Source organism: Ochotona princeps, chromosome 5 (assembly GCF_030435755.1).
Source record: "Ochotona princeps isolate mOchPri1 chromosome 5, mOchPri1.hap1, whole genome shotgun sequence".
NCBI classification, from domain to species: Eukaryota; Metazoa; Chordata; class Mammalia; order Lagomorpha; family Ochotonidae; genus Ochotona; species Ochotona princeps.
In genome coordinates, this window is record NC_080836.1 from 76,682,830 (window position 1) to 76,710,761 (window position 27,932).

Genomic DNA, 27,932 nt, shown 5'->3' on the forward strand with positions numbered 1-27,932 from the left:
AGGCGAGCCTTCCCTAACTCCTTCTACTCGCTTCTGCCTTCCTCTGTTTGCATCACATACCTCTTATGTCCTTGGGGGACAAAGGTTAGAATCCCACAATTACAGCTCAGTTTACTCAAGTCTTTGGCAGTCCTTGGAGTCCCTTTCCAAGTTAAGAATGAAATGTGGGTGGTGGCTAAGAGGATTCCTTTCCTCCATGTCTCCCCTCTCTGCAGGGAGGCAGCATCTTGTTTTCTTGTGTGTGTGTGTGTGACATCATCAGGAGTCTTCCAGATGGCTGGGCATGGAGAAGGGGAACGGGGAGTAACTGACAGTGCCATTCAGCCCGTAATGCAGGACTCTTCAGACACATGAAGGCTTGAATCACTGTTGGCAGCTTTAGATAACCATGCTTATTGACTCTGAGCCTCAATCTTTCACCCATAAAATGGGAACAACAATAACAGTTTCCTTACAGTGTTATTGTCATAGAAAATATATAAAACAGTTGAAACAAAATAGTTGATCCATTTCACAGTTTTTACCAAGTTCTTCCCAAGTGCTATGTTAGACACCGAAGCTGGTTATAAATGTTACTTCTCTTTATTCCTTTGTGTGTTAGAACAATTACACTTTGCATTTTTTTCACTGATCATTTTATAGATTAGTGACTGCCACTCTACCAGGTATATCAGAAGAGCTTAATAACTGAATTAAATTGAATTTTTAAAAAGAACCACTACTAGATTTTGCAGAGATGTGGTTTTTCTGTTCTCAAAATACTAGTTCTTACCTTCTTCCATAGAGATTACTGGGAGCAGACAAATAATGGAAAAGAGAGGGAGAGAGAGAGAGAGAGAGAGAGAGAGAGAGAGAGAGACGTCAATGCTGAAGTTTCCCAGATCAATCCACAGTAAGAGAAACAAAGTGCCAACATTTTTGTAATTAATATGCTAGGCTAGTTCTTTGGAAGTTCCATGGAGATGCAGTAACAAAATTGTCAATGGAGGCATTTGTGAGCCTTGCTTGAAATGGGGATGCTTTTGGAGAATTCCTTCCCTTTCCATCTCCCAATAGTCTATCAGCATCACACTTGACTTCCCTCTGATTTAATGAGCTTAGTTTGGCTTACTTTAGGAACCCAGATACTGAGTAAAAGAAGGAAGAATGAATGAATAAGAGAGAAGAAAGGAGGAAGAGGAGAAAGAGGGAGAAAAGGCTTGTGTGTGGCTCCCCAGTCTTGCGTGTCAGCTGTTGGATAGTGCAGATGTGAGCTGCAGAGACCCTAGAGGGCTTCACACTACAGAGGAACAACTTGAGGAACTGCCAACACAAGACTATTTGTGTTTTCATCAACAGAAAACTTTTCCAAACCCAAAGCATTGACTATCTATAGAGGCATTTCTGATGGTTGGCTGCCAGGGAGAATATTTGCAGGCACTGGGGATCTTTAGGCGTTCTCTCTGGGGGCAACAAACTAACCCTGACAGAGATGGGCAGGCTCCAACAGGAGCATGTGCTGGGCTAGAGGTGACCACACACTCACATATGGTTGATTTGGGACAGGTGTGAGGCTGGTACGGCTGAGACCACCAGAATTCCCGCTGCTTCCTAGGCAGAAACAAAGACAGCAAATTCTGGGATGTCTATTCCTTCATCGTGGCTGATCAAGTGACCACAGCACACCACTGCCACAGCCCCATTCCATGGCCCTAGACGTGGGTGGGGATGAGGGTTGTCCTCACTCCCCACTGCCATTTCCAGATCTTTAAGCATTGCTCACTTTGAGTAACATCCCCCAGCCAGTCCTGCTCACTCTCATACTTACTATACTATTCTGTCATCATCTTCGATGATTCTATTAAGCACATGAATATTCTTCCTAACACTGGTTTCTTGGGTTCTTGGTTTTCTCTTTTCCAGTGACCTTCCCATCCTCCTACTATCATTTATACCTTAGACCTTAACAGGACCAATAACCTCAATATCACCACAGTTTCAATTTCCAGCAACCTATTTTCCTACTATTACTACTCATTCTCCCAACCCCAATAATCAGCTGACACTGTAGGAATCTATAACCCAATAATTTTGCTTCCTTTTCCTAATTCACACTGGCTTCATTCCCTTAGTTCTCTCAACAGCTTAAATGCCATAGTGCTTCATTATAAGCACTTTCACACCCTTTCTTGATTTCAGGCAGTTGACCAGAAGTACTTCAAATTTATGACCTTTAACCTATGTGGGCCCTGAATGCAGATCTTACCAAACTAACCTAACCCATTTGCGCTTCTGGAAACTGTTCAAGCTTTCTCCAACTCCTTCTGGACCATCTCTTTACCCTCCTACTCTCACTCATGACACTTTCCCCACTGAAAAAAATGAGAGAAACTGGAGATAAACTTCCACAAGTTGGCATCCTGTGCTCCTCCACTATGTGCCCAACATATGCAGGCTTCTCCTGTTCCTGTGAAGGAATGGATTATGATCTTCTATCAAGCCAAGCCCTCTTTTCTGGATGATCAAAGCCATTGATAACAGCAGCTCTCTTCTCTTCCATGTGATAAATTCCTTCCTTCTCACTAAATGTTCACTCTCTCCGGATGACCACTCCCACTAGCATCACTTATCCTGTCCAAATACTCTTCTCAGATCACTGTACTTCCCCAAGCCACTTCTCCATTACTCTGTTCCACTTTATGCCAAAAATACCTCAAAGGGTTTTCCATTATTGATGTCACAAATTTCTTGAAATCCTGTTCTAGTTAGGACTTGGGCACCATTCCTCCCCTGATTATGCTTTTGTCAAGATCATCCAGGATCTTCACATTGGTAAATCTAACAGTCAGCTCTCAGTGTTTGGTAGAGTGAACAGGAGCCCAGGTGGTCTTGGTTGGTATCCTGCCTCATTCTTTTTTTTCTTTTAAAGATTTATTTATTTTTATTGGAAAGTCAGATATACACAGAGGAGGAGAGACAGTGAGAAAGATCTTCCATCCGATGATTCACTCCCCAAGTGAGCACAACGGCTGGTGCTGCGCCGATCCAAAGCCAGGAGCCAGGAACTTCTTCCAGGTCTCCCTCGCGGGTGCAGAGTCCCAAGGCTTTGGGCCATCCTCGACTGCTTTCCCAGGCCACAAGCAGGGAGCTGGATGGGAAGTGGAGCTGCCAGGATTAGGACCGGTGCCCATATGGGATCCTGGGAATTCAAGGCAGGGACTTTAGACGCTAGGCCACGCCGCCGGGCCCATATCCTGCCTCATTCTTTCAGTCTCTTTCACTAGGTCCTTGTCCTCTTCCTGACCCCTGAACACAGATGTGCCTTGGACAACTTTCACCTTCTCCCTTCGCTCCCTTCTTTGATGATCTCATCAAATCTCAGAGGTGGTGAGTTGGAATTCAATAACTGACCTCAACTTGGCTTTAAAAAATTAATGACTTTTTGCCATGGTCTAGTTGGGTTTCTATCACATATTCTGAACAGCTGATAAACAATTGAAATGTGTGACTCTAGAGGTTGAGAACTTCAAGATCAAAGCCCTGGGGCCTGACATATTGGTTCAGTTGGTTAACCCACCCCTTGCAGATGCTGGGATCCCACATAGGACTGGTTTGTGTCCCAGCTACTCCACTTCCTATCCAGCTCCATGTTTGTGACCTGGAAATGCAGTAGAAGATGGCCCTGGGTCTTAGGACCCTGTATCTAGGTGAGAAATCCATAAGAAGTTCCTGGCTCCTGGCTTTGGCTTGCTCAGCTCTAGCCATTGTAGCCACTCGGAGAGTGAACCAGCAAATGAAAGATCCTTCTCTCTCTCTCTCATCCTCTCTGTAAATCTGCTTTTCCAATAAAAATAAATAACAAATTAAAAAAAAATCAAGGCCCTGACTCCGAGAAAGGCACTGGCCTCACTCTTGATCTAATCACATCCCAAGGCCCTAGGAGCAACTACTATTACTTTGGGCATCAGGCTTCAACATATGAACGGGGGAGGGGAAGGTAAACACTCAGATATAGCACTTCTTATGCTCAATTTAATTTCCTCCTTGAGAAAATTAACTGATAAGATTAGTCCCCCGGGTATGTGTGAAGCTCAGGTCATGCAGTAAAGTTGTTTGGGTTTGTAACCAGTGTGTGTGTGTGTGTGTGTGTGTGTACCATTCTTCTGCTTGTCTCTTTCTCTGTCATCCTGAGCAGAACACCTTATTTCCTGAGGGTTCAGCCCTGAGTCCAGGAACGCTGGTTTTTCTTACCTCTTCAGAAGTTGGTTAGAAGGAATCAACCCAGCACAGGTGGCAAGGTCTGTGATTTTCCGGGCCTGCCACCAGAGGGCATCATTCTGGTCCACAATCTGGAGGATGTCTCCTTTCTGGAAAGTCAATCCTGCATCCATGCAGGGGATGGCAGGATCTTCCTGGGGCCAGTAATCCGTCATGGCACGAACATACACCTGAGGCAGGTACATAAAGGCATCATCAGAGGAGTCCTTCCCTGTAGGCCCTCATTTGGCCTCTCAGATCACTGATACTGAAAAATATCCAACATGATATTGAACATACATCCCGGGGTGGTGTGAGCAAGAGTCATGTTCCAAGCCACATTCAGCTTTGTGATTGCTATCTGGGGGCTCACTGTGTGTGAGGGTGCAGGCTCAGTAAGTTCTTACCATCTTCTGGCTGTACACTGGAGGATCAGACACAGGGACCACCTTGAACATGATTGTCCCACGAGACATGGCCTGGAAAATGACAAAGGGGGAAGAATGGCTAATCCAGAGTGAGCAAGGCTACTGGGGTTTGGTGGATGGAGTTACAGTGAAATGTGTCTAGGTCTGATGATCATGTCTCCCTCAGAGAAATCCGCAAGGGTTCGTTAAGGGTGACCACTTTGCTGCAGGGTTGCAGGATCACCAGTCTGCTGGAAGCCACCCTGGAGGTGGCATCTCCCAGGGCCACCTTACTGCCCTCTGGGTGAAGTCTTCTTCCCACAGGACTCCATTTTTACCTTCTGACCATTCACTCAGTGAACACATCCCGAACATCGCTTGCTGGGCCAAAATGAGTCATGGTGAAAATGGAGGGTTCCCACATTTGTAGGACTAATTGACTTGCAAACTAAAGGTAGAACTGGGGACCCTCTCAAATGAGGCAGAGAAGCTCTTTCCCTGGTGGGGGAGGCAAGCTGGCAGTTTTCTGAGGCTGCAGGAGCAGCTTAGAAAAGAATGTTGCTTAGCTGGGAGCGGTGAGATGTCAGTGAATGGCAGGACAAGTCTGGGGCCCAGAGGGCAGCAGCTGCTGACCCCTATCAAAACACCTGCATGCACCAGATCCCCCCAGATCACGTGCTCACACCATGCATGATGGGCTCAAGGGAATCAACTCAATCAGGGCCGTTTGCTCCCTCAGGACCAAAGAGACGACTATTACCAGAATATGGATCACTTGCTCAGGGTCCAATCCCTCAACTGAAACTCCATTCACTTCTACCAGTTTGTCTCCAGCATAGAGCAGTCCTAGGTGAACAAGAATACGAAACAAAGATGGGTGCAAAGACATCAGAAAAAATAGAGATAGGTATCCAATAAATATTCAACAAATTCATTGACCCAAGCGTGCTCTAAGTTTGTTCTATTTGTTTTAAACTAAGTATTTCAAAGCAAAACAATAAATCCCAACTTCCACTACTCATGACCAGGACTTGTTAACCGATGATGATAGTTTTAGTTTTATTAATCTGATGCTATAAAATAGAACCAGATACCCATAAAAAGATAGCACTAAACATAAAAATGTCAGGTTATGAGTAAATTATAAATGAAAAGGAAAAGCTGAGGTATTCTTCAAAAGGGAAATGTGAAAAAAAAATGTGGCTTAAGATTAAGTCTTAAAGGGCCAGCGTAGTGGTGTAGTGGGTTAAGTTGCTGCATGCAACATAATCATCCCATATGAGTGACTATTTGAGTCCCTGCTGCTCCTCTTTCCATCCAGCTCCCTGCTAACAGTCTGTGAGAAGCAATGGGATATGGTCTAAGTCCTTGGGTCCCTGCCACACCATGAGAAATCCAGAAGAAGCTCCTGGTTCCTGACTTTGGCCTGGCCCAGATGAGGCTGTTGCAGTCATCTGGGAAGTGAACCGCCAATGGAAAACATCTGGATGTGCGTTTTCCCTCTATATAATGATAACTTTCAGAAGACAAATATAGTTTTTTATAAAATTAGGCTCTGAGTCTGACAGTAAGAAAGTATTGCGAGGAGGGGCTGGCAGGAGTGCCGGTGACAGGGATGGCACACAACTACATGGAAGGAGACAGTTGTAACATCCTTTGACACAGCAATATGATGACAGTGCTCAGTCACCTACTCCACATGTCAGAGAGAGCAATGAGTAAGGAGTTCATAGATGTTCAACTCAAAGAAATGACAAACGCTTAACAAGCCGGGAGTGCCAATTGTATTAATTGGATCATTTCACATAAGGAATACACACATTGAGTTATCACCCTATATCCTTAAATATGTACAATTATTATGTGCCAGTTGCACAAAGAATAAGGCTTGAGAAATATACAATGGAACAGTGGGGTCATGAAAAATAGTAGACAAGAAGAAGGATTTAAAAAAAACAGAAACAAAGGATGATGAAAATTTCAAGAACGGTATCAACACATTTATTGGGCAAGAAGTGAAACTGAGCAGAAAAGAAGACCCATGGGGTTTGGAAACTTGGAAATCCCTTTTACTCACTAAAAGGAGGATAGATATAAACCACGTGCCAAGCTCAGGGTTCTGGGGAGTGAGGATGTGTGTTAGCAGGTGTAGGGTCACCTGCTAGAAGCACAGAAGTCAAAGGGCCACCATTGGGTTAGCGGATAGAAAAGACAAGCAAAGGGCATTCCCAGTTGGGGATGTGCCTGCTGTGCCTCCTTGAGGGCAGAAGAATGTAGCGGGCAGAGCACATTGGGAAACTAGGGTCAGGTAGGCCTGGACTTCAATTCATATTCAAATGGTTTAGGCCAGTCCGGGCTTACCAGTCTGTGAGCCCCAGCTGCCTGGCATGAAAGTAGCTACCTTGTTAGGTTTCCAAGAAAACACAAACTGAGAGAACATTAACACATGGTCTAGAACAAGAGGAATTCACTGAAGGAGATTTATTTGTAAATTTGCTCCTTCTTCACAGCTTGAACCAAGCAATGGGCCTTCTTACAGCTTATACCCTTGGGAAACAGGGGCGTCTCTGGAACAAAGACCGAGCAGTCAAAGATCCCGCTTTGCCTGATAACACCTTAACTGCTCCGGCTTACCGCTCCGCTCGACCAGCCCGCCGTGGATGACCCTGGCCACCAAGATGTCCCCTGTCATCTCATGGCGCTTGATGGTGGCACCCTGGAGAGAGAATACAGTGGGGTCTCCTCTTTTACTGAGCCTGACAATTTCCTGGTGGCTTTCCCCGGTCGATAGAGCTCAGGCCTTTCAGGTAACAACATTTGCAGCAACCAGGGAGAAAGGTGTCGCTTAGCATCCTGTGGACTGCAGTCACACCAGGCCATCAAAAAGGAAAGGCCAGACAACCCTGGCCTTCGATGTCTCTCTCCAACGACACAGGCATAAAAGATCCTCCCAGGGGGAAAGAATGTTCCCACACCTATACTCTTAGCCTTAGGAAATAAAATGAGTATCTTACTAGCCTCTCATCAACCAAGGAGAGAAACTTGGGCAAATAGCTTAGAATTGAGTGAAATATATGCATAGTGAGAAGGTCAAGTAACAAAAGAAAATATACAACTATTGTTTTTTTACAAAAATGTATCCTGTAAATCTTGCCTTTCCACATAAGAAAGGTATCAAGAGGAAGTCTTTCCTTAGTGGAAACATTGCAACACACAACATAGTTGAAAGCTAATCTCCTGGGGCTGGCATTGTGGTGGTCGGCAAGCTGAGCTTGCAATTCCCCATTTAGAAGCTGTTCCTCTTCTGATCCATCTCCCTGCTACTGTACCTGGGGAGGCAGATGAAGATGAGTCAAAGCTTTGCCTGTATGGGAGACCAGGATTTGAGTTATGGGCTCCTGGCTTCTGTCAGCCATTGTGGCCATTCAGGAAGTGAACCAGCAAGTGGAAAAACCTTTCTCTCCCTTTCCCTCTTTTTCTCTGTCACTTCTCTCCTTCAAATAAATCAGTGAAATCTTAAAAAAAAATCTGCATCAGGGCTAGTACAGAGGCACATCAGGCTAATCCTCTGCTTGTAAGTGCTAGCATCCCGCTCATGTCTCAGCTGCTTCACTTCTGAGCCATCTCACTGCTTAGGGCCTGGGAAATCAGCAGAAACTAGCCTGCACCCACATGGGAGACCTGAAGAAGCTCCTGGCTCCCAGCTTTGGATCAGCTCACCTCTGGCCATTCCAGCCGTTTGGGGGCATGAACCAGTGGATGAAAGTCTTTTCTCTATCTCTCCTCTCTCTATAAAATCTGCCTTCCAAATAAAAAATAAAATAAATCCTTAAAATTATATCATTCCCAGTCATTATCATACTCAAATGTGAACATATCATTCCCATAAAAGAACATTGCCCAAATAGTAGCTTCTAGATATAACTTAAAGTCATGATTACTAGTGTAATTCTAAATGAAAAAAATAATCAATTGATTTCCTTACCAGAGGCTGCTGGTTTTTTACCAGACAAACGATCCTCATTGCCTCCTCACTCTCAGGGATGTTGTCTGGTAGTGGGGGAAGATGGGGCTCAAAATTTTTCTGAGCCACTGTGTCATGGGCACTGAGCAAAGCCTGGGAACAACAAGGGAACAGGTGAGCAAGGCATAGACATGGAACCCACCTATAGGAAGGAACTCCCAACGCTTGACTTCAGCTCTGGATGTTGTGGTCATCAGGTGGAAGATCTCTCTCTCTCTGCTTCTCTCTGTCTCTCTATCTCTTTCTCTCCTCCTCCTCCTCCTATTCCTCTCTGTGTCTCTGCTTCTCTCGCTCTCTCCCTCTCCCTCCTCCTCAATTTATCTCTTTTTCTCTTTTCCTCTCTTCCCCTTCGCCTCCCCCTCCCTCTCTATTGCTCTCCTAAATAAATCTTTTAAAATCTTTCCCAAGTTTGAGAGGAAGTATGAAAGTTGTTCCTCTATTACTGGAGGCTATCCTGATGGTCCACCAGAAGTTTAGAGAGACATTAGCTTTGTGAAAGAAACAAAACACCACGGAAAGTTCCAGATGCCTCCTCATAAATGCAAAGGGTAAGACTCCATTACTGACAATACAGAGCCAATCCCATCTGAGTTCCCCATCTTTGAGTACACTAGAACATTTATTCCAAGAGCGTATTTTTTTTTTATCACATTCATGTCTTCCCAAGTCTCCGTGCACAGGTGGGCAGGTCTGATTGATTTCACAAGCACTTGCCTTCGAGTGTGGAGCCTGGAGGATCCATTTCAGCTCTCGGATTTCAGGGGAGTTAGGAACTTCCCGCAACAGTTCCACTACCTGGTTCATGAAAAAGCATACATCATGAAACTTTAAAAAGTCTCCACCACTTGGTTAAACACATCCAAGTGAGATAACAGTTACATTGACTAACCAGATATTGACCTAAGAAGCCTTTGGAACTTTAAGTCATCATCCATCCTCATTAATTAATATTTAGTAAAAGTGGGTCAAATCCAGTGTTTGGAGTGGTCTTAACCCAAACACCAGGTCCTGGCATATCATATTCTAGGAGAAAGAACTGACCATATCTGTCACAGCATATGTGACAGATGTCATCCTTCTGGAGGTTATAAAATAGCTGTTGGCTAATGTCAGCACTTCACAGGAACATTAAGCACCCGGGGCACTTAGGTAGTTTAATCCCATGGGCTGCTCCAGTCTCAAACAGAAGGTGGGAACAATAATTTCTGGGGCTAGCATTATGGCACAGCACGTTGGCCTACTACTTAGGATGGCCTTGTTCCACATGGATGTGCTGGTTTGAATCCAAGCTACTCTGCTTCCAATCCAGCTTCCTGCTAATGTAGCCTGGGAGACAGCAGAAGGTAGACCAAGTACTTGGGATCCTACCACCTAAGTGGAAGATATGGATGGAATTCCAGACTTCTGGCTTCACCGTGGTCCAACCTCAGCTGTCACAGGCAATTGAAGAGTGAACCTGTAGATGCAAGATTTTCTCTCTCTTTTTTCCCCCTTCCTCTCTCTCTGTCTCTCTCTCCCCATCTCTCTACCCTTTACAAGTAGAAGAAAATAAATAAACCTTTAATTTTTTCCTATTTCAGGGTATGGCATTTGATTAGCAATCATAATGTCTGTTGCAGTGTTAAAGTTTTAAAGAAAGGAGCTGTGATATCTGCTGTGGTTTAGAGGTGGTCCTCTTTCCAAAGAGCTGAGCCTGATGAATTTCCAGTGGTCCAGCATCTTGATGCCCAGTCGTATCAGAACAAGCAGTTTACAAGGCCTTCCCTTCATCCACTGGGAATACAGTGGAAAAAACTTGCCTGTGTTTTCTTATGGGCAACAGTGAACAAACTGAGCTGCTGGTTCCTATGATTGAGCGTAGACCTTTAACTCTCTAGTTTTCTCTATTTCTTCTTTTTTTTTTTTAAAGATTTATTCATTTTATTACAGCCAGATATACACAGAGGAGGAGACAGAGAGGAAGATCTTCCATCCGATGATTCACTCCCCAAGTGAGCCACAACGGGCCGATGCACGCCAATCCGAAGCCGGGAACCTGGAACCTCTTCCGGGTCTCCCATGCGGGTGCAGTGTCCCAATGCATTGGGCCATCCTCAACTGCTTTCCCAGGCCACAAGCAGGGAGCTGGATGGGAAGTGGAGCTGGCAGGATAAGAACCGGCGCCCATATAGGATCCCAGGGCATTCAAGGCAAGGACTTTAGCCGCTAGGCCACGCCGCCGGGCCCTTCTCTATTTCTTTTAATATAGTTTGGGCAATAAAGTAAAAATGAATTAAATACATTAATCCATTCAAAAAACTTATTGGACACCGGCTATATCGGGAAGACAAAAATCTCCATTTGTATGGTGCTGACATGGCAATGAAGAAACAGAGACAACAAATTGACTTTATAAGAATAGTTTTTGTTTGATGATGAGAAGTTACGAAGTATAATCCAAGGCAGGTAGTTAGGGAACACTAGGAAGGAATATAAGTTTAGCTTTGTGACCAGGAAAAGATTCATTGAGAAAGTGATGTTTGAGGAGATGAGGGAGAAACTTGGTGGCTGTATAGGCAAGAGCATTCGTGATAGGAAAAAGCAAGTGCCAAGAGCCTGTGGCAGGAGTGGGTCTGATGAATTCAAAGAACCGCGAGGGGTCATTATAGCTGGAACAGCGAGGAGAGAAGAGAGCCGTGAGTGTGGAGTCAGGAGGCCACAATGCTGGACTACGGAGGAACTTCAGCGTTTACACTGAGATGAGAATGAGTTGAATGGAGAAGTGACACAACTGGGCTTACTTTTACAGAGTATCTTTCTGGCTGCTAATTGGGAATATAGTGGGGCAAGATCAGAAGCAGGAGAACAGGCAGGAGACTTCAGTGCAGTTATCCATGGAAGAGATGATGATGCTTATCTGAGGTGGCCCAGGGGGGTTGAGAGTCTGGGCTATGTTGTCAGGAGAGGCTGACAGGAGTTGCCACTAGACTGACTGTGAGGGATGACAGAAGCAGATTTTTCACTTGAGGCACATGAACAGAGATGTCATTATTGTGCTGGAAAGAGCTGCAGGAGTGAGAAGGGGGAAGGTCAGGGGTTCAGCTGGAACATGTTCAGTTGGAGGTGTTTGAAGCATCCAGGTAACATGGGTCAATATTTGAGATCAAAATTCAAGAGAACGGTCCATGCTAGAGTTATAAATTTACATGGCTGGTGTTACAGCACAGCAAATAAAGCCACTGCCCGCCATGCTGGCATCATGTGTGAGCACCAGCTTAAGTCTCAGCTGCTGCACTTCCAATCCAGCTCTCTGCTAACGTGTTTGGGAACAACAGCGGAAGATGGTCCAAGTACTTGGGCCCCTTGAACCCACATAAGAGACCCAGAAGAAGCTGGGTCTTCTAAAACAAATAGAGCTACAAATTCAGAGGTCATTACTATAACTCCATTCTGTTTACATATGGCAAATTGAGAGCAAGGTTGAGGGGAAAGCAAGAAATAAGCAGCTGTATGCTAACAACGCAGGGGTTTCTGTTTTAATTTGAGCAAATAGCCAGCTAATTTTCTGCCTTATATTCAAGTTCAATGGTAAACACTGAGATGCCCACCTATCAGTGACATGCTTCCACTGGGGCCTCTGGGTCTGCTTTAACAACACCTTCCCACATTGCTCTGCCATTCTAAGGCGAAGCTACCTTACCTCGTGGGATAACGCCTGCGCATGCTGTGTGGCAGGAGCCAGTTTCCTCGCTTTGAATTCCTGGAGGCAGTCATACACCTGCAGGAGGACAAGGTGGGAGAAGTGATAGTGATAAAGTGATGGCCAGCACTTGGAATCGAGGGTTTTCAAATGAACTCAAGCGGCTCCAATGCTTCAAAGGTCCGTGGGAAACTGACCTTCTCCATGCAATTGCCTTGCTAGAAGAAACCCCAAATCACTAAACTAAACGTGAGCAGGGTTTCTGGGGCTGCAAAGAGGACCCTTTGGGGGAGCCCTTGGCACTGTAGGGGGCACTGGTACTGTGCTCTGGGTGCACTACCTGCGCTCTCCTGATCTGATCTTGGAAACCAGCTGTTTCTCCTACCAAAGTTCATTTCTAAAATTTTCGACTTCCTGGGAGACTGCTGGTGGAAACAAATGCTTCAAAATTTGTGCTGTGAAGACTATTTTGTTCATGCTAAAGACGCTGTCACTTTTTTTAGGAGCATAATATTAATATGTGTCACATTTCACACTGAAGTGAAGCAAACACTTACAGCCTCAGAAATGACCTCAAAAAAATTCTTGGCAGCATTTTGTTCTGAGCAACGTGATTATTGCAGTGGCATATACTGCTTAGCAGATTCTATTACAAAGTGCATGGCATTTTGGCCAAATTACAAAGGAAGAAGAAACATTCAGGTGAGGAAAATATTGAGATTCTTTTAAGTACAAACATCTCACTTTCCGAGACAAATACTTTTTTGCAATTATTTTTGTTGGGGCAGGCATTTGGCCCTGCAGTTAAGCCACTGCTTTCAACACCCACATTCTATTTTGAGTGCCTGGTTGGAGACCTGGCTGCCCTGCTTCCAAACCAGCTTCGTGCTAAGGCACACTCTGGAGGGCAGAGGCGATGATTCAAGTGCTTGGATCCCTGTCACACATTTGCTGGATTGAGGCACTCACTCTGGGCTTCGGCCTGGCCCACCTTTGCTTATTCCTGGCATTTGAGGAATGCATCTGCGATGGAAGATCTCTTTCTGCTTCTCAAATGGATTTAAAAGAAAAATAAAGGATTTTTGTTTGTTCCAAGTTGGCCTTAAGGACGAAGTATTGTGTGCAACTGATCAGCTGTTGCTGCCACTGTGGAGGGTGTTTTGTGGTCCCAGAGGCTGTGGAAAGGAAAGGGTGTGGGAGAAAAGGAGAGGAGAGGAGGGGAGAAGAGAAGGGGGAAGGGGGAGAGGAAAGGGGAAAAGGAAAAAGGAAAAGGAACTATGTGATCTTTTCTTTCCTAAGAGGTCTGTGCACCTCCTGCCTGAAGACTGCCTTCTGAGAACTTTCTCCAAGTTGAACTCTCTTGTCAACTGGCATACAATATTATTGAGCTGCTATGACCCAAATGCTTGTGTGCCCCCAAACTTCACACGCTGACCTCCTCAGTCCTGAGATGATGGAATTAGGCAGTGGATCCTTCACAGGTGATCATGTCACAAGGAACAGCCCCCATGGCTAAGATGAGTACCCTTGAGCAAAAGGCCCGAGAGAGACCTCTGGCTCCATCCTCATGTGAAGGCACCATAGTTTGAAATTTCTCAGGGAGCCCAGCACAGACACGAAGTCAGCCAATGCCTTTATCTTGGGCTTCCCAGCTTGCAGGACGGTGAGAAATCAATTTCCAGTGTTCTTGCGCTGCCTTGTGGGAGCAGCCTAAGCGGACTAACGTGGTGGGTCTCTGCCGCCCTCTGCTGGCACAGGCAGCTAAGGCGCTCTCACCTTCAGCAGAGCCTGCAGCCAAGGGGAGTGGAGGAGGTCGTACAGGAGGCACACTCCGTTCACGTCCCGGCTGTAGAATAGACTCAGCTCCTGCAGCACCAGTCTCAGGATGTGGGAGAGGCCTAGAAGAAGACAGGACAGAGACCAGAAGGCAGGTGGGGGCAGTAAGAAAGGCAGCTGGAATTGCACAAGGTGGCTCCGACCTCTAGGTCATGCCTCCTGATCTCAGGAGGAAAAGTATCCCTGGATTTAAAAGGGCATGATAACTGGCTTCCTGCTCTGGCCCATCGCCTGCCACGTGAACTTGCGAAGTTCATGTAGCTCTCTGGAACCCAGTTTCCTTGTGGCCAAATGAGAATATAAGGCCACTTCAAAAACATGGGAAACACGCATCCTGAAAAGCATACATATAGATTTCCAAAGTTTTTGGTGTTTGTTTATTTTACAAATTTTTTTTTATTTTTATCACAAAGTCAGATATACAGAGAGGAGGAGAGACAGAGAGGAAGATCTTCCGTCCGATGATTCACTACCCAGGTGACCGCAATGGCAGGTGCTGAGCTGATCCGAAGCCAGGAGCCAGGAACTTCCTCCAGGTCTCCCACGTGGGTGCAGGGTCTTAAGGCTTTGGGCCATCCTCGACTGCTTTCCCAGGCCACAAGCAAGGAACTGAATGGGAAGTGGGGCCACCAGGATTAGAACTGGCGCCCATATGGGATCCTGGCGCGTTCAAGGTGAGGATTTTAGCTGCTAGGCCACGCCGCACCAGGTCCAGATATCCAAAATTTTTCGCACCAATAGTTTTATCTTTTAATTACATTTTTTTCTTGAACTTCCAGAAGGACCCTCCTATGCTGGCTTTCTCATAGAGCTGTTGCTAATGTTAGCTGGAATAAAAAAGATATTCTAACTGTAATGTGACTGTATTCCCTGTCTCCAATCCTGTCAGCCTGCACTTTATCCCAGAATAATCTCAATGGTTCCTATATCTTCTTCTTCTATCTTAAACATAGTCATTTGAAAATTCTAAATGAAAATGTATTGAAAGCTCTGACAGTTTTAGTATAAATCTCAACTGATTAAAGGACTAAATGGAATTTCATGAATGCGTTTTTAAGCGAATGTATTCATAGAAATCCTGTTTTTATACTGGTATTTTGAATGTGAATAAGGTAAGCATTTTTTCTCAATGTTTCTTTTCACCTACTTGAAGGTGGAAAGACAGAATCCATGAATTCACTTCCTAAATTCCCACAACAGCTGAGGTTAGGCCAAGCCAAAGGCTGGGGCTAGGAGTTCCATCTGGATGTCTCGTGTGAGTGGCAGGGGCCTCAGCACTTGGGTTATTAACTGTTGCCTCCCAAGACACACTAGCAGGAAGTTGGATCAGAAGCTGACTAGCCAGGACTGATGTACTGATGTGATATGCCAAGCATCCCAAGTTGGGGCTTAACTTATAGGACACAGCACTTATTCGTTTTCTACACAAAATATTGCAGGGTAGAAGGCAGGAGGGGTCTGAATCGACCAACTGATTTCTCCTCTTGAAAACTGCTCTAGGGCCCGGTGCAGTAGCCAAGCGGCTGGAGTCCTTGCCTTGAATGCTTCAGGATCCCACTGGAGGACTCCTCTTCTGGTCACCAAGGATTATTACAGGTAATAATAAGATCACTTACCTGTAAGACTGTACATTTGCTGTTGCTCCCGCACGGGAAGCACACATGGGCCCTTAGCTGCCAAAGTCACCTCGCTGCTCTAGATAAAATCTCTGCACATGCTCTCGGACCTGATCCGCAGGCCTCGCCCAGGCTGACCACTGAATTCCACTGAATTCCCATAGAAGGCCCTTAATCCCATCCCCTCCAACAACAACAACAACAAAAAGCCCGCTTCCCATCAGCTTCCTGCCCTTTGGCCTGGGAGAGCAGTCAAGGATGGCCCAAGCCTTTGGGACCCTGCAGTCGCGTGGGAGACCCAGAGGAGGTTCCTGGCTTTGAATAGGCACAGCTCCAGCTGTTGCAGCCGCTTAGAGAGTGAGTCAGTGGACAAAGGATCTTCCTCTCTGTCTCTCCTCCCCTTTGCATATCTGACTTTCCAATAAAAATAAATCAATCTTTAAACAGGAAAATTGCTCTGAAACTTGCCAGGAGCAACGACATCAGATCTGCCTGACAAGCTGTTTGCAGGCATCACTGAAAGCCCCTGGGATTCCTTCCATTCACTTAGCAGTTACTTACTGGGAGACGATCTTAGGCAAGGAACCCATGCTCCACATACCGTTTTCAGATTTGGTTGCTGAAGAACGTCTCCTGTCCTTCCTGTCTTGTGGGTTTGCTCCTTGGTCTGAGTGTATCATCCTCCCTGCCTGAGCTTCGAAAGGAATTCAGACCTAGGAAGACAAGGAGTGATCCGTACCTCGCAGCCCACTCTGCCACACTGGCCACACAGATCTCAGCACATTGCAGTCCATTTTCCAAGATTTTGACTGAGCAAGCCATACACTGTGTCCAACTCTGGGACGACACCGTTCTGTAAAGCAGGTTACCCCATCTCTCTTTTTTTTTTTATTCATACAAAATGAGATTTCACATTTTTCACTATACATATTTAGAAACATAGCACCCCCTCTTTTTTAAACAGGTGACAAACCACTGAGCAAGCAAACTCCAAAATATCTATGGAAGGTGTGTGTTGGGAGACAGTGATGCGTGGACTTTGAAAATGTTGCTGCACTCACACAAACTTACATTTTACTTGCACTTCCCTGAACATTTTGGGTATTCTTGTATCTGGTTCATGGGGAAGGTCATAGGCAGAGGCACCCTAGGGCTGCAAGGACAGCCCTGGGCCTTTAGGCCCTCAGGGAATAAGCTGCCTCCAGCTCACAATTCCACCACCTAGGGGAGTCATAGAATTCTCATCCATTTGTTCCAAGATGGTGGAGTTTCAGTCAACACTTCCACGCTGCAGCCAGCAGGACAGGCAAAGGGATGAATAAAACCAGTCCACTGCTGTCTAAGGAAGTCTGGAAGCTGCCCCGTACTGCGAGGACTCACCTTGCCTCATATCAAAAGGCCCACTCAGTTGAGGAAAAAGCAGTTATGGTGATCTGAACCTGGAATCTAACTTTTTTCTTGGTATGAAAAAACGAAGAGGTTTTTTTTTTTTGGGAGGGGGTGCCACTACACATTAATTGGATGAATTGACACCACTGTAATGAGAAATAAATTTGTTTTCTCTGCTTTACATTGTCCAAATTGCTCCTAATTCATCAAATTATGTCGTGATGGGTAATGCTGCCTGTGGTATTTAGGGAATTTACCACACACATTCACTATACATTCAGAGCTACTATATCCTGATGGATTTTTGCATAAATTCAACGAGGTGTTAGTTCATTCTGTTTTCTTGAGTAATGATATTCCGGATTTACATACTGAAGTATTCAATGTCTTACCAACTATGCTTCTTTGTCATTTTTATCACTACTAAGTAATCATTATGTTAGTTTTAAACATATGTAGTTCAGGTTCTTAGCCAAGATGCTTCTAATATCAGACACAGAGCAGGGATTCTAGTGCAGGTTGCTTATTTGGAAAGTGATCACAGGAATTAGCAATAGGGCCACAGGATGTGGAGGAAATAGCCAGTAAAGGGTGTGTCATCAACCAAGGAGCCTCTATGGACAAGCAGATCCCAATCCCGTGGAGGGCCCGGGGCAGCTTGTACACCAATGTCGCCAGTCACTGGTCAAAGGCTCTTCCCAGAGATCACTGTCTTGGCACTTCACGGACAAGGTCAGATACCAAGTGTAGTCTATGGTAGTGGAAGTTAGTGGGGGAATAGGAAGGACGGGTTAAGGTGCCAACAATGTTTGTTATATTAGCATAATAAAGAATGCATGCCAGTTTCTTTTAAAAGAAGCACTTCAAATAAGTTGCTGAAGACTGGGGTATTGAATTTGAAAGGGTTGAAAACACCCTCCAGAATCTAGGCAGATTTTATCTAAATTAACACACCTCTCCCATATCCACTCTCTTCCAGTCTTAAGACTATGTTCTAATTTTTTTTACTTGATATTCATCTTTACTTTCTTTTTTCTTTTTTTTTTTAATTTCGTTTTATGACAGTTTGATAGGCTCTGGGATTCCCCCAACCCTTCCCACAAACCCTCCCCCCATGTTGGATTCCTCCACATCGTTGCAGTAGTACAGTTAATATTCAGTCATAGTTCCTTCATTGCAGGCATGTACCATGCATAGAGTCCAGGGTCCTATTGTCCAGATAAATTCAACAGTTTCATTGGGAAACCATCCCTAGGCTGAAATATAGCTGGCAGAATATCATTCCCTGCAATGTAACGCCACAACACAACATCAATAACAATTTATAACATCATGGAGTGTTCTGCTTCGTCAGCCTTGGTTGAACCATTCAGCCCAACAGTTGCAGGTGGGACTCATGTTCCTTAGAGAGGAGAGGAATTCCAGGGTGCGGAATTTGGAAAGGGAGATGCAGTGCCTGGCGGACAAGTCAGGGCAGCAGATGGGGTTGGCACCAGGCAACCTTAGCATGTCTCACAAGCCACATATCCTTGATGAAGCTACTCGGATTAAATGCCTATTGATGTATTTACAGCCAACTTCAGGGTTAGCTGGCTAACTTTCATTTATTTCAAGCAGCTCATTTTGATCCAAAGTTTCTCACTTATGGAGGCAACCCCACAACCCTAACAACCATGCATTCCTGGCTTTCTTGAGATTTCTGCAACAAATTTGCTATTGGCCACTCTCAAGTCACACGATCAAGATCAAACTACTAGGGTAATGGTTTTTGGAGATGGGCCTTGGGAGGTAATTAGGTTTAGGTGAGTTCATGTGAGTGAAGCCTCATCCCTCATGACATTAGTGCCCATAAAAGGCCCTTAGTCCCAACCCCCGCCCCCAACAACAAAAAAGAAGCCCTTTCCTTTCCAGAAGCAGCCCTAAGAGAATCTTCACTACAACCCAACCTTGCTGGCACTCTGATCCTGGTTGCAGCCTCCAGAATGTTGGGAAAAATCAAAGTTTGTTGTTTACGCCACTTAGTCTAGGGTATTTTTGTTATCACAGTCCCATCTTCCAGGGCCCAGCGCAGTAGCCTAGTGGCTAAAGTCTTCGCTTTGCAAGACTGCTCCGGCTACTCCATTTTCCATCCAGCTCCCTGCTTGTAGCCTGGGAAAGCAGTTGAGGATGGCCCAAAGCCTTGCAACCCTGGACCCATGTGGGAGAGGTGGGAGAAGCTCCTGGCTTCAGATTGGCTCAGCTCCAGCTGTTGCTGCTATTCGGGAGTGAACCAGCAGGTCTTCCTTCCTCTCTGCAATGTCTGATTTTCCAATAAAAATAAATTTACCTTAAAAAAAAATCTTCCCCTTCTCTAGGTAGCTAAGAAAATAGCTGTGAATTTTCATCTTCAGAGCACTTCTCCCTCCCAATCCTCTTTCTCATAAACTTGCTCAGTGCCCCGTACGTTTGTCTGGAGAAGGCGAGTTCATCTGGCTCACATCACAGCCTCACCTGCCACAGGGCTTGGGCCTCAGCAAGCGCCCCTTGTGTGCAGTTCTTGTTAGGATGGGATAGAGAAACAAGACACCAAGATAAGGAAGTAAAAGGCCGTTCCCTGCCATGAGGCTGTGGAAGCAGCCGAGACCTTAACTCGGAGGCAGGAGGTAGCTTTGCCTCACTTGCTTTCCATCCTGGCTCATAGCCTTCCCCTCCTTCTCTACCCAGCCGGAAAATCAGGAGCTGAAGAGGTGCAGTGTCTTCATTTTACAGAGAAGAAATCTGACATTCAATGAGATGCTCAGGGTTGAATTTTCCTCTTCTATTTCCCTTGTCCCAAAAGATACCAGTGGCCAGCAGGACTGAGGTATCTGGGATTTCTGTACTGACCTCATCAGCTGGGATCCAGCCCTGTTCGCTGTCTCAGAATGAGAACTCTTGAGTGAGCCTGCAAGTCAATAGCCAAACTTGTTACACAGTTTGAGACTGATTCAATAACTCCCGAGGGATGACGAGTTCTTGGCATTGACTCAAAGGCCGCATTAGGGTTGCTGACTCTGACAGAATGTCTCCTAAAAATTAACTTTAAAAATCAGTATTTCCATTAGCTTTAAAGAATGTACCGATTGCCATTAAGTAGCTACTATTCATGCTTTTCAAAATAACACTTTTTGCCAGATCAACCTCTAAAAAGTACCTGAAATTTTAAAGAGAAATGACCCTTACTGCAATGTCATTGACCAGGATGAGTGCTCAATTTTATTGTCTCTATGACAACTTGTTATTTCACACTCAGGAGACAGCTTCCCAAAACAAACTTGCTCTTCTAAATAAAATTCTTCAATTTGGATCACTATGAAACAGAAGCACTTGTATTAGATTACCCAGCATCCTATCCTTAGCTATTAAAAACGGACAGAGGAGGCAGCCCACTGGAGGACTCCTCTTCTGGTAACCAAGGATTATTACAGGTAATAATAAGATTGCTTACCTGTAAGACTGTACACTTGCTGTTGCTCCCACACGAGAAGCACGCGTGGGCCCTTAGTGCCAAAGTCACCTCGCTGCTCTAGATAAAATCTCTGCACATGCTCTCGGATCTAATCCACAGGCATCGCCCAGGCTGACCACTGAATTCCCCCTAAGTACCTCGCCGCAAATCTTCTTAAGTGTCCCTTGCACCCAACAGTCCACTTTGTGTCTTCCTCAACCTTCACCGCATCCTTCCTTTTTCAGGTTGCCACCAAACGGTTAACACCAAAAATGTTTTTGTTAACTGTTTTGGGAATATTGGCACTACACACACACACAAAAAAACACCCCACATCTCTTTTAACAAAAGGAAAAATTGTGGGTGGAGCTGGATTATTAACATCGTCACGTAACTGTGAGTAAATGAGAAGACCCTCAGCCAGTTCTTCTGGCCAGCTAACAAGCCCCCATGCAGTACTCATCCTCCACCCGAGACTGCAGTCATGACCATCGCCTGCCATCTCAGCGGAACGGATGCAGGACACTAAAATTGCCAAGTGCTCACTTTCCATAAAATGGTGTGGCATTTGCACATTACTAAGGCATATCTCACTGTATACTTTTAAATCACTTCTTGATTACTTAGCTAATACCCTGTCGATGATATTTGAACAACTGTTGCAATGTTTAGGAAATAATTAAAACACTACACATTTAGGGCAGAAGCAACTTTGGTTGAAGCCACAGGTATGGAACCTGTAGGTAGAGACCGACCATTTTAGCTGCTGTGAAAATTCTGTGTTGCAGCGCCTGGTCGTGCGAAGCAGACCGTTTGGAAGCAGTTATGACAGAGAGTACAAGACAAAGGGTACTGATGACAGCAACGCAGGAGGTAAAGACCAAATGGCAATGTTCACAAGTTCAGCATCAATTCCTTTATCCAGGGTAAACAAAAGGCTACATTTTCTGCTCTTCTGTAGATAAAAACACGATGGGAGTACACCTGTCCATGCTTTGTATATAGTGTATTTTATTAAAAAAAAAACATAATTCCAATCAAGTTTTCAGATTTTTTTAAGGCTTTTATTTGAAAGGAGGATTTACAGAGAAAGGGAGAGAGATCTTCCATTCACTGGTTCTCTCTTCAAGTGGCCTGAACAGCTATAAATGAGCTATCCGCAGCAAGGAGCCCGGAGGCAAGAATTTTTTGTCTCCCATGTGGGTGAAAAGTATCAAGGCTTTGGGTCATCCTCTACTGCTTTCCCAGGCCATAAATAGGGAACTGGATCAGAAGTGGAGCAGCCAAGACACAAACTAGTTCACACATGGGATGCCAGCACCACAGGTAGAGAATTGTTCTGCTATGCCACCTCACCAGCCTCTACTTTCACAATATTCAATGTACCACCTCTCTGAGCAATGACACCTCTGGCAGCTTTGGTATCAAAGAGCAGACTGGCTCAGCTCTAGCCACTACAGTCATTTAGGAAGTGAGCCAGTGAATGGAAGATCTTTCTGTCTTTCCTTCTGTCTGTAAATTTGATTTGCCTTCCCAATAAAAACAAATATTTTAAAAATTAATTAAAAAAAAAGAACTAAAGTGACTGATCACCCTTGAGAATTTCTCAGTGGGCTCAATGGGCTGAAATGCACAAAGGTTTTGTTTGTCCATTCCAGTATTTGAGGGCACTTAAAAAAACAAGAATGAAAGAGATGGCTTTTAGTGCCAAAAAGTGTTGAAATCCATGCATTTCTCATAATATGCATTTTCTATAGACTTGTGAAACAGCCCATCTCATGAATGGATTTCAATATTTTTACACCAAAATAAACATTTTTTCCTTCCATTTCCAGGAAATTTTTAAAAAGATTTATTTATTTTTATTGAAAAGTCAGGTATATATAGAGGAGGAGAGACAGAGAAGAAGATCTTCCGTCTGAAGATTCACTCCCCAAGCGGCCGGAGCTGAGCCAATCCTAAGACAGTCTGGAGCCTCTTCTTGGTCTCCCATGCAGGTGCAGAGTCCCAAGGCTTTGGGCTGTCCTCGACTGCTTTCCCAGGTCACAGCAGGAGCTGGATGGGAAGTGGGGCTACCAGCATTAGAACTAGCACCCATATGGGATCCTGATGCATTCAAGGCAAGGACTTTAGCTGCTAGGCTACCACGCCAGGCCGCAGGAACTTCTTAAAGCACCATTATATTATCCCTCTCCAACCACTTTTCCCTGTCAAGTGACACAATTAGTAAATTTTGCTTTACTGGTCAAATACGATACTTGAGTATTTGTTCAAAAAGTCCTAACAGAAACACAGGCATTGTACAGAAGGAAAAGATGGCTAGACTCCTTCCAACCATGCGAGGCACATTCTGTCAGGAAACAGCAGAAAGATCAAAAGGGCTCTGGAGGAAACACTACAGTCAAGAGATGAACTGACACTCAATGATCTAACCAGAATTGTAAATTCTCATTTCCTCTCCCTGATTCTGTTTAAATGAGAGGGTGAGAAACAGCTAGAGCAATCAAACTAGGACTCACTCTGATAAAAGAACATATTTCCTGAAGACCCATGTTTTTGCATTGTTAAGATCAAAACACTGGGGCCTAGCGTGATAGCTTAGTGGCTAAAGTCCTCGCCTTGCATGCACTGGGATCCGATAGGGGAACCGGTTTGTACCCTGGCTCCACTTTCCTTCCAGCTCCCTGCTTGTGGCCTGGGAAAGCAGTCGAGGATGACCCCAAAGTCTTGGCACCCTGTACTCATTGGCAAGATTCGGAAGAAGCTCCTGGCTTCAGATCAGCTTAACTCCAGCTGTTGTGGCCACTTGAGGAGTGAACCAGCAAATGAAAGATTTTTCTTTCTCTCCTTCTCTGTAAATCTGACTTTCCAATATAAATACATCTTTAAAAAACATCAGAACATGAATTTGTTCTATATCAGAAAGATGCTATCAATCCGTTTATTTTAAAGCCAGGGAGAGAGAGGCAGGAAAGCAGAAAGAGAAATTTTCTACTGTCCCTCAGGGACTTTTGAGTCCAATGCAGAGATGCCCGGATTCTGATGTGGATGAAACAAATAGTGAGCATGCCTTTCCTTTAGCTTTCCAGGTGTCATTTTTTTCTACAACCATAAAACAAGCTCATAAAGATGAACATCTTTTTTTTATTATGAAAACTGCTGTTACACGACAGCCTACATTCCGAAACAGTATGTAACAAACACTTAGCTTGATTATAAAGTAGAGCTGAAACCATGATCCCTTTACAAACGTGATGAATGTCTGCTGAGTCACTTCACAGAGATCAGGACCCGTGTCCGTTCAGCACGGTGTGGTGCCTAGCTGGGCCGAGCCGAGCCGAGCCGAGCCGAGCCGAACCAAGCCGAGCGAGAGCACCTATGTTATCTGGAACAGCTACTGGCGTTACTGGTACAGTGTAAACCAAGCAGTTAAAACAGGGCATGTTTAAAACAAACACACACAAAAAAGTCAAACCCTAAAATGTGGAGGTGCAATGCTTTTGAGATGGGGTAGCCAGAGCTGGCTTCATCAGCCTGCAGGCGCGAGGTCCTCAGGCTCCCGCTGGAAGGCTGCTGAAGGCAGCCCTTGCACACGGACTTATGGGCTCCCCCAGCAACTGCCACTCAGTTTTTAGATTCCAGTGTATTCACTGTGTGTAGCACAGGGAGGAAAGTGAAGCCTCAATTCCTACGTTCTTTTTCACAGGAGACAGAAGCCTGCTACTTGAATGCATTCCATGGTTGGGGGTCAGGATGGGAGGGTAGCTGTTGCTTAGACCCTCTTCCATTTGAATACCGTTGTGGAAAAGCTTAGAAAAAGTTAAAACTGCAGTTTGCAAGTTCATCTGTCCCCTTCCTCAACAAAGCAGGATGCACACATGACACACTGGGATTCAGGAAGGTAGAGTGTGGCCACTGTGACTTTAAGTACAGGCTGGTCCTTGCAAAGGGCTTTGGGTCACTGCAGATGGGTTCAGGCAAACCAGGAACTCAAAAATACTCATCAATTGTTTAATGGAAGAAGTGAAGCTGGTAACTTTCCTTCTAACTCTGTGAAGCCAACATTTGCTGTTGCTGTCTCCAAATACCAGGTGTGTTATAGTCTGGGAACTTACCACGTGCCAAGGGCTGATTTAAATGGACTTCTACCTCCTTTTTCAATCCTTCCTTTTAAACCATACAGTCTTTTCTTCCCCTCCCCCTGGGCTGTGGGCTGTGATTATTAGTGAGGCTCAGAAATGACAACCAAAACATCACAATGTCCTTTCCAAGTTCCACACTGTTCTTTGCCACAGCCAGAAGATGCCAGATGGTGCTACAGCACTCTGCAGTGGATAATCCGGATCTCAAGCTGTTGTGCGGCCTAGTTAAGCTTCTCACGCTGGATCTGGTAGTAACATGCCTGAGAAAAAGTTCAAAACAAGTTCAAGTTTATATTTAAGGGACTTGCATAAACAACAACACACGTGGGAACAGAGAAAGCCCACCCCTCATTAGTACCGAGGCCCAACAAATCCATTTGCCTTCACCACTCCCTGTTCTCTTCTAGTCCTGGGCTCCCTGGTATGGCTACCTTTTTTGCCTCACTGTGTAATAAGCATAGTCTCAAAGAAAAATCCACCTCTTTTATTTGCTGCCTGATGTAATGTTTTCAGTACTTAAATTCCTTTAATTCACATCTTTCCTCCGAAATTGCTAATGAGGTAGCCAATACTTTGCTTCACCTTGCATTAAATAATTCTTCTCTTTTTCTTTCATTTTTGATGGTTCTTTTTTTTATGTGAAATTTTCATTGTAATCCTGCCTATAAAGGGGTAATACATTTTGTTTAGTTATCTGACTGTTCCCATAACAATTACCATAGTTTGTTGGCTCAACTACTGCGATTTTGACAGTGTGTTACTAAGTGGCAGAGTGGCCGTATTCTTGCTCTCCCCATGCAATTTTTCTAAGGTAGAAAGTGGAAATGACTCTCAGACCAGAGAACCTTGTTGGCAACCTTTTGCTTAAAACACGCACAGGACAAGGCAAAGAGGATTTACAAACTGCCCTATGTGTTTTACCTTTATTCTAACAGTTTTGCTGTGGGTTGTACTGTGGACAGGAACTAGCTTTACATTGATGTAAGCCTTTGAAGCAATCCGAAAGGCGAACTGACAGGCCAAGTTAGACAGTGAAGCACAACTGACTCAGCCAGCTTTCTTTCCTGCACTACCACAGGTGGGGGCAGCCAATCTGCAGGCCATGCAAGACACACAGAACCACTGGGTCTGGCCCTGCCAAAGCCGTCACAGGAAGAACTCAATAAATCTTTGAATCTAAAATTCAATATATCTAGAGCAGGCTCATTTTTAAGATGATGTTATTGCATGGAGAGTAATATAAATATGCAAATGAGCACTGGCAGAAATAAAGGCCTCCCCACCCATTTGAACTGTCACCCATGTGTACTCTAAAGGCACATACCATGTGCAATGAACCCTTGCATAGACGGAAGTGATTCATGGCAGTGCACACAGAAGAAAAGGAAGAACAGATTTTAAGATGAAAACTTATGAGGCAATGCCTGCGCTCACCTTCAGAGTGGTGAACATGATGCCCTGCTCTCCATGCTGAAGGTAGGGGTCCATCAGGTCCTCGATGAGGTGGACCTCGGAGCCCAAGTTCCTGATCCTGCCCGGAAGAGAAACAAGACATGCTCACCTGGGCGCCCTGCTGCTTTTACAGGGGAACAATGGACAGCTCACGGAGAAGAGCAGTGCTGCAACGGAATGGGTCCACAGAAGTGGGCTTTTTTCTTCTACTGGGAGAGGACACTCCCCTCATTGGTTGAAAAAAGCAAAGGGCAGAGTCCTTGAGATGATGATTCACTACAAAGGGCATCAGAGAGGGCGGCTCACCTGGCCCGCAGCACCACATACAAGAAAACAGGGAACAAGTCATCCATGGACCACAGGAAGTCCTCCTGGAGGGAAGCCAGGACACTCTGAGAGATCTCCTCAAATGTCTGCTGGATGACCTTGAGTTTGTCTGATGGGGTGAATGTCGTGCTGTCATTGAAAAACAGACATGAAAGGTTATCTTCACATGGCTTCTTAGTGAAGTCATTTCTTATTCCTTGCTGACAACCCCCACTCCTGGGGCCCTCATGCCTTGCAGTGGACTCCTTGGGTACCACAGGAAGACTGGGAAGACCAGCCCTGGGTGCCCTGAGCAGGGAAGCCCACCAGCCCGCCCAGCCTACACCTGCCTACAGCTCACAGGACAGCTGACCTCTGTGACCAGCCCTGGGTGCCCTGAGAAGGAACGCCCTCCAGCCCGCCCGGCCTACGCCTGCAGCTCACAGGATGGAGCTGGACATTGCATATCACTTTTAGTATCTGGGCAGAACTTTACTTGCATAATACATGCTCTTTTCTGAGTGAGAAGTTTGTTCATTTCCATTTGGTTAAAGACAGGGTTATACAGATAAAATTTTTAGACGGGCCCCTCCCATAGCATTCTGAAAACACAAAAGGAGGTCAGTGCGCTGGAACAGCTCCTTCAGCTGTCTCGCTGGCATCACGAATTGGAGTGCCAGCTGGAGTCACAAAACTGGCTTCCAAGCTAGTTATTAGCTTCCCTGCTAATGCACCTGGGAAAGCATATGAAGATGACTCAAGCACTTGGGCCCCTGCCACCAACACGGGAGACTAGGACAGAGCTCCTGGTTGCTGGCCTCAGTGTGGCCAGTCCTGGCCATTGTGGTCATCTGAGCAGTGACCTAGAAGACGGGGGATCTGTCTCTGCCTCTCTCAGCCACTTTGCCTTTCAGATAAATAAATGAGTCTTTAAGAACAGAATTAAAAATGTGAAGGCAGGGCCGCTGGAAGGAAAAGATCACCCAGATACCTCCAAGGAGCCTTTCCGATGGTGCTGGGGGCTCTTAGAGCTTGGCTGAGGCTACGATCCTACTAATATCTTAATAGATTAACCTCTACTGTGATTTGTGTAATTTTTCTACACCAGGGGATTACCTGATCTGCTGCAGACATTCTACTGCCGAGGCGAAACAAGCATCTTTTGTGGTTGGCAGAACCTGTAGCAAGAGCAGTCAGAGCGGTCAGAGAGGAACACTGGCTTTTGCAAGAACAAGGAACTCAGTAACACAGACACAGAGGGCTGGTCTTTAGGGCATAACTGACGTCAGCACAAGCTGGGGCTCAGCTGCTGGATCAAAACGGGAGCTGCTGCTATCAAACCTTTCACCCCAAAGGGAAGCAGAGTTGCTGAGGAGACG

The 27,932-nt window shown here is 45.3% G+C and overlaps 2 protein-coding genes across 5 annotated transcripts in view; both read right to left on the reverse strand.

The window, feature by feature from the left end:
* Nucleotides 1-16,478, reverse strand: part of MPP4 (MAGUK p55 scaffold protein 4) — a 33,484-nt gene extending 17,006 nt beyond the window's left edge. Inside the window, exons 1-11 of the mRNA XM_004576932.2 lie at nt 16,400-16,478; nt 14,123-14,244; nt 12,347-12,424; nt 9,382-9,462; nt 8,629-8,760; nt 7,278-7,359; nt 5,404-5,489; nt 4,644-4,715; nt 4,231-4,427; nt 1,526-1,590; nt 773-790 (exon numbers count right to left, since the gene is read on the reverse strand). Of these exons, the coding sequence (XP_004576989.1) occupies nt 773-790; nt 1,526-1,590; nt 4,231-4,427; nt 4,644-4,715; nt 5,404-5,489; nt 7,278-7,359; nt 8,629-8,760; nt 9,382-9,462; nt 12,347-12,424; nt 14,123-14,244; nt 16,400-16,478 (1,012 nt within the window). The remainder of the gene's footprint in view (nt 1-772; nt 791-1,525; nt 1,591-4,230; nt 4,428-4,643; nt 4,716-5,403; nt 5,490-7,277; nt 7,360-8,628; nt 8,761-9,381; nt 9,463-12,346; nt 12,425-14,122; nt 14,245-16,399) is intronic.
* Nucleotides 16,479-23,563: 7,085 nt separating this feature from the next.
* Nucleotides 23,564-27,932, reverse strand: part of ALS2 (alsin Rho guanine nucleotide exchange factor ALS2) — an 85,827-nt gene continuing 81,458 nt past the window's right edge. For 3 of the 4 annotated variants that reach the window (XM_058664854.1, XM_058664855.1, XM_058664857.1), the window contains 4 exons: nt 27,670-27,731; nt 26,554-26,703; nt 26,230-26,326; nt 23,565-25,055 (listed from right to left, as the gene is read on the reverse strand). In XM_058664854.1, coding sequence (XP_058520837.1) covers nt 25,017-25,055; nt 26,230-26,326; nt 26,554-26,703; nt 27,670-27,731 — 348 coding nt within the window. In that variant the 3' untranslated portion in view covers nt 23,565-25,016. Of the gene's footprint in view, nt 25,056-26,229; nt 26,327-26,553; nt 26,704-27,669; nt 27,732-27,932 lie in introns of all 4 variants that reach the window. The other variant, XM_058664856.1, reaches the window with a different exon arrangement.